This window comes from Rhinolophus sinicus, chromosome 4 (genome assembly GCF_057876585.1).
Source record: "Rhinolophus sinicus isolate RSI-liver-muscle chromosome 4, RSI-T2T, whole genome shotgun sequence".
Taxonomy (NCBI): domain Eukaryota; kingdom Metazoa; phylum Chordata; class Mammalia; order Chiroptera; family Rhinolophidae; genus Rhinolophus; species Rhinolophus sinicus.
In genome coordinates this window covers 73090973-73097350 of record NC_142504.1, presented here as the reverse complement: position 1 = coordinate 73097350, position 6378 = coordinate 73090973, and the positions used below count along the sequence as shown (strand labels likewise).

The following is a 6378-nucleotide window of genomic DNA, read 5'->3' as shown; positions in this document are numbered from 1 at the left end:
TGGTGTGTGAGTGATTGTGTGTCTGTGGAGAAGGGGGTATCGGGGTAGGGTTGGGGATAAAACTAAATTTCCTAAAGCAGAATGCTGCCTGCCGGCAAGACATACAAGGAGAAGAAAGCCCCAAAGCTGGAAGTTCTCTGAATTTAGAATGAGGGTTCTTTTTCTGTTAGCTATAGGCCCTTAGTCCCCAATTCTGGCACTAGACACCCTCACACCCTCTTATTATCCTTAATTGACATATTACATTCAATTACTTTGGGTATTTTAACAATAGAATTGACTTGATTATCCAGTAAGCTAACAGCTATCTAGTGACAGAGGAATTTCACATCTCTGAACTTCAGTTGACCTTGGATAACTTAGCTGACCCTGCTATGAAGGTACTGCTTTAACCCAAAGGAATTTCAATCAGAAGATGAAGTGGTGAGAGAGATGCAGCAGAATCGACCCAACTGAGCAGCCAAAGAGGAAGAATGAGAGAAACACTGATTGGGAAGAGGAAAGGTGTGAGGACTGTTTATTAATACTGAGGAGGTTCCAAATCACAAGACCGCCAACAGAAATGTACATCACTGTCACAACAACACATGAAACATACTGGTTGGCTTAACAACTAGTATCCATCTTGATAGGATGCTGAAGTATCATTGCAATCCATGAGAAGTTACCGAAAAAAGTATAGCCAAGTCCAAACTGCTCCACAACACATTTGTCTGGTCTCTGACCATCGTCATTCAACATCCCTTTAACTTTATTCTGGTCTTTTCCTCAAAACTGTTTCCTAATATTTGTGCTACCAATGGTATTGTCTTAACACATAACTTGCAAAGAAAAACTCTCAAAATGTTAGTTGGTGCTTTTTTTTTTTATATATGAATAAAAGATTTGATAATTTCCCCCCCCCAAGCCAGCTCAAAAGTAGACAGTAGAAAGCATGAAGACTTCCTCGCACTTAGCCCACACCACCTGCTCAGCACAGCAGTCCTCACACGCCCTCCTGGAGGTCTCAGGTCACTCGGACTGCTTATTGCCTTTCTGAGGCTTCGCAGAGGCAATCCTGGCCTCCTCCTCTGGGATGAACACACTGATGGTGAAGTCGCTGGTCTCCGAGCCATACTTGTTCTTCACAACCAGCCCGTATTTGCCAGAGTCGGAGGTGGTCACCCCGCTGATGGTGAAGTAGGCGGTCTTGCCAGCTTCGAGCCTGAGGTTGCAGTGGTCATCCGAGTCTAGGGACTTCTCATTCTTCAACCAGGAGATCTCCGGAGTTGGGTCGCCCCACACAGTGCAAGTGAGATTAAGTGCCTGTAAAACAGGTTTTATGAGAGGGAGGAGACATATCAGATATAACGATCCAACTTCAAGAAAACTCTGGGAGTGTAGGATGACCTGATGAAGGATAAATATAAACCTCCCATATCAGGGTTTGAACATATTATGTGTGTGTGAGTTATAGTTTGAAATAAAACCTGAGTAGGTTTCTTGAGGGTTTCTGGGTTTGGAAACGCTTATTATCAAAACCACACAGAGTTTAATTCCAGTTCCCATCTCCATTTTGTTTTCATAAACACATAGATGCCTTTTGCTCTAATGTGGCATTTTGGACTCTGTCTCAGTAGAGAAATCTCCTCACTGCCATAATCACCACCTGCTCACTTTTGCATTTCAATTCCATCACAGGGCCCAGCAGCAGAATCCTAACATCTGTTTCAAATAATGGGAGTCATTTTCAAATTCCATCTTCCTCATTCTATTTCTCCCCGAAACCTTACCCAATCTGTTGCAGGTGCAAAGGTGCCCTTCCAAAATGTATTCCTAACATTTTATTATATTTCCTTCTGTGCTGAAACCCTCTTATTTTAAAAGACCAAGGTTTAGGCCTATAGTTTTATTTACCTTACGTTTTTGTTGGAAATGTTTTAAGTAATTGTAGATTCATATACAGTTGTAAAAAATAATAGAGAGATCCTGTGCACCCTTATCCAGTTTCCCCCAATAGTAACATTTTACAAAACTATAACATAATATCACAACCATCATATTGGCATTGGTACAATCCATTGATCTTATTTAGATTTCCCCAGTTTTATTTGTACTCACTTGTGTTTGTGTGTGTTTACTTCTATTCAATTCTGTAACCTGTCTAGTTTCATGTATCCACTACCTCATTCAAGACACAGAACATTCCCATCACCACAAGAATCTCTGGTGTTGCCCTTTATAGAAATTATAAATTTTAATTTTTCTATGATAAGTTTTAATTTCTCTACGATACATGCCCAGGAGTGCAATTGCTGGGTCATATGGTAAATTCATGTTTCATTTTTTAAGAAATTACCAAACTGTTTTCTTGAGTGGCTGTACAATTTTGATTTTTATTTCCACCAGCAATGTATGACTGTTTCAGTTTCTCTGCATCTTCAGCAGCATTTGTTGTTGTCCCTGTTTCATTTTAGCAATTCTGAGAGGTGTGTTATGATATTTCATTGTGTTTTTAATTTGCATTTCCATGATGGCCAACGATGTTGAATTTACTTCACCTTTTAATTTCCACTATTGCATTTTTTTCTTCCTAAAATCCAGTAATTGTAAGGAAAAGAACTAGGGCCCACAATATACAGGGAAAAAGATATCCTTCTAAATATCCATCTATATGGATTACTTGTTCTGTATTACCTCTTCTGTAAAAGTATCCTTTAAAATTGGGATTAAGAAATCTGTTTTCTTTCCATGATTAAGTAGCATTTCTTACTAAATTATTCTACAAATACATTTCAGAAAAAAAAAGAAGAGTCAAACTATTGCCATTAAACCTATCCAAGCAGACAGACGAGGTATATGATTTTGAAAACTGATTACTTGGGGGTTAAAACTTTTGCCCAAATCAAACGAAACTAAATACCTTAGGTGTCATGGAAAAACTATCATCCATACTTTCAATTTGAGTTATAGATCACAAAGTGCTTTCACATACATTCTGTCTCTTAATTCTCACTTCGACCCAGTGCGGTGAATATTTTGAACCTCATTAGATGATGAAATTGGAAAATAGAGTTTAAAAACAAAAGCAACTCTGTGACGGTTGAGCTTAAAGTCACTGTGGCCATATACTTCGCCCATGAAGAAACGAAGAAATGCAGCTATATGAAACCTACCTCTCATTAAAGCCTTTAGATATGCCTTATTTTATCACCCTAGTTCCAATCACCTATTGTATGTCTCCATTGTCACATTGAGATGGGAAAAGGTTTTATTCCACTACAAGTACCTCTACACCTATAACTGGTGTATTAAACTTGTTTTAATGAAACATAGGAATGAAGAAAATGAATCCAGATTAGAAATTATGTTCATTGCTTTTCAGAGAAATTATTATGGAGCCAAGAAATACCATGTTAAAACTAAATGTAAAGAAGTCAGTTTTCAACTGAAATAGAACCTACAGAAATTCGTGGAGTAGCACATTTCCCTTCAAAGGTGAGGTATTTAATAGGTGAGCCAGTTTCCACGAGGTGTTAGAGGTCGTTTCTTCTTCAATTACATTTGTCATATAGTTACATTTGAACACTTTCCTCTTCTCATGATTTTAGAGGGTAACTCTGGAAAGTGTTCTACATGTGCCCACATCAGACAAACTTGTATCTGATGCTTGGCCCAAAATATTAAGATGACTGTGAACCTGACTGCATTTTCAACCCTGTATGTGGCTCTTTTGAAGTCAAGCATAAGCAGCCATGCATAGATGAAGAGAGTGGGATGTCTCTTAAAAGAAGGAACAAAGGCTGAGGCAGTGGAAGCCATTCCTAGTGTGGAAGAAGCAGGGACAGGAGAGCTCTGTGCTTACCTTGCCCTCCTGGATAGTGACCACGTCAGGGAGACCGCCCAACACCCGGGCGCGATCTGCAAGCACAGAAGTTTCTGGTTAATCACTGAAATGATGCGTGTCAGCAATCACACTCACAAAACCACCCCAGGGAACTAATTTTCCAATTTAGTCTCCCTCTCCTTACAGTTATTTTATACCTGTTTTCAATATGCAAAATAAGAAAATGATCCAGTGATGCTGAATGTTAATCTTTCACACATATATTTCGTGTGCACAGGTGCCTCTATCTGTACCTAAAATATCAGCTTGAGATCACTTTGTTGGATCAAGCTCTATAATTTTCACAGCTATTTTCAGCCCTGGCCCTTCTGTAGCGCAGTGGGGCTCAGCTTGAGGAGGCAGAGCAGATCTCTATGGAAGGTCTCCTAGCTCAGCATGGCCTCTTTTATGGGCTTCCCTATGACTCAAAAACTTTGCATAATTGGAGGCTGTAGGCCAGGGAAATCAAGAGGCTCATGTAGACATGGGCTTTCTTTGAGGCTTTCCCTACAGAGTTTCTCTTCCTTGTCTCCTGGTAGTTCTAGGTAGCGCTACCCAGGGCTGCTGTCTATGGCCATGAGTACAAAGGCCCACATGTGAGGGGACAAAGTGCAGGACGGGTGCTGAAATCCAGGGCTGACTCCCCAGACAAGCCATGTGCTCAGCCTCATAGAAAGAAGCCTGTCTGTCATTCACTCAAAGCCACTCTCTCTAGCACTAACACAATGGCTGTCTCATTTTTAGGCTTACTTCATTAATGTGTCACTCTTGATCTTTATTTCTGCAATTCTCTTCTCCCCTAAGTCAGGATAAAGCTTTGACTGAGTCTTGACTGCATTCTCCTGCTGATTCCATTGCACCTTACACCACCTGTAAGCCCAACCCATCATCTGGCTCCCTGTGCCCCTTGCTGTGTGATATTAGGAGAATCATGTCACTGTGTGGAACTCAGTCTCCTGACCTGTAGAATGGGAGGAGGGTTGCATTAGACCTGTAGACATGAAGTCTAAATTCTGCTCCACAGCATCTAAGGGATTCCTCTGAGGGGCCTGGGAGGAGGTCAAGATGGGCACTGAGTCAGGGAGCCAGGTCCCCAGTCCAACACCAATAAAGGTAACGCCGTTTTCACCTATTTTCACATTGGGTCTGTGTGGAAGATTTTTGTCTGAAGTAAGTGCCCTATCACTTGTAAAGTTTTAAACATTGGAGCTAGAAGAGCTCTAACATCTCTTCCAGCTCTAAGCTGCTGTGATCCAGAGATCTGAGGAAAATGTTTATGAACTAGAGGGAAGGTAGGGCTCCTTGCCCAAAACAGAGTTCAGGAATGGGGAGTGACTGTCAATTGCTGTGGCCTGGGCTTTGCTTCTGTGTACAGGTACAGGAGGAACATACTGGGTGCCAACAAGAAACGCTCCCTGTGGCTTGGACTCTCCCTAGCATGTCTCTAATGCTGGCATCTGCCCCATTCACTGCTAGCTGCTGCCTCACAAACCCAGGGCCTGAGTACAGAGAGGGAGAGAGCAGATAGGAGGGAAGAAAGCAGTGAACAGCAAAGATGAGAAGTTCTATACTGGGTGACCTAGAGCTATGAAAAGGCAGATAGATAACTTCACTTCTCACTCCTGCTCCTGGTTCCCTTCCACTCCAGCTCAGGATGGAGTCTACCGTTTTAACCCTCAACAGTTTTCAAATTCTGCCTCCCACTCAGTGAAAGAACCTGAATTATTATGACGGATTAGTCTGACTTCTGGGATCCTATAAGACTGTCTGAATGCTTCTTGAAATATCTATGTGTGAAGCAAATGGTTGATAGATGTTAGTAGTGAGCTCACTTTTGGGTACGTAGCTATGACAGTTTGGTGTTTGTTCGTGCAGACTGTGTCCAGTGAAATGAAAAAAAGGAAGGCCTTACATCTTTTCTCCTACAGAGGTCTCAGGAAAATGCAGAGTACTTGTTGGGGGAACAGTTTCAGATTTTAAATTTACAAAGATTCTTGTTTCTTCTTTTCTTTAATGTAATATAAATGTCTCTGATATGTTAGGCCTGTTGCAAGTGACTTACAACCTATCGTGTGATTTGCAGCCTAGAGATTTCTCAAGAAGGCTGTTTGGGTGACAACTCAAGTCAAGAGCTGTGTGACATTCTTATAGTGTAACCTGAGACCTCCTTTTCATAGACAGTCTTACTCAAGAGAATAAATGAAAACATATGTAGAACACCTAAGATTTAAACAGAAAAAAAAGAAAAGAAAAAAGACCCACTTTCACTCTCCTCCATCTGTAGTCATAATAGAAAAATAAAAGTTGTATTTTGAAACTATGCCAGGAATAAACGGGAAGGGGGTTTACTTACTTTTCTCGGCAATGGCAGCTTGTCTGTGGTTGAGATAAACGAACAAACATACAAACAAAGGAGAATTTGGTTTTAGTGTTACTTCAAAGTAGCCAACCTTGACTGCATTTCATTACCTAAGAGACATTTTGCTGCTCAACGAAGCAGTGGGAAGAGCTGC

The 6378-nt window shown here is 41.0% G+C and overlaps 1 protein-coding gene across 2 annotated transcripts in view; it reads right to left on the bottom strand.

Moving 5' to 3' along the window:
- Positions 1 to 489: 489 nt before the first annotated feature.
- MYOM1 (myomesin 1) overlaps positions 490 to 6378 on the bottom strand; it is a 126583-nt gene continuing 120694 nt past the window's right edge. For both annotated transcript variants that reach the window (XM_019755764.3, XM_019755765.3), the window contains 3 exons: positions 6219 to 6241; positions 3845 to 3900; positions 490 to 1305 (listed from right to left, as the gene is read on the bottom strand). In XM_019755764.3, coding sequence (XP_019611323.3) covers positions 1012 to 1305; positions 3845 to 3900; positions 6219 to 6241 — 373 coding nt within the window. In that variant the 3' untranslated portion in view covers positions 490 to 1011. The remainder of the gene's footprint in view (positions 1306 to 3844; positions 3901 to 6218; positions 6242 to 6378) is intronic.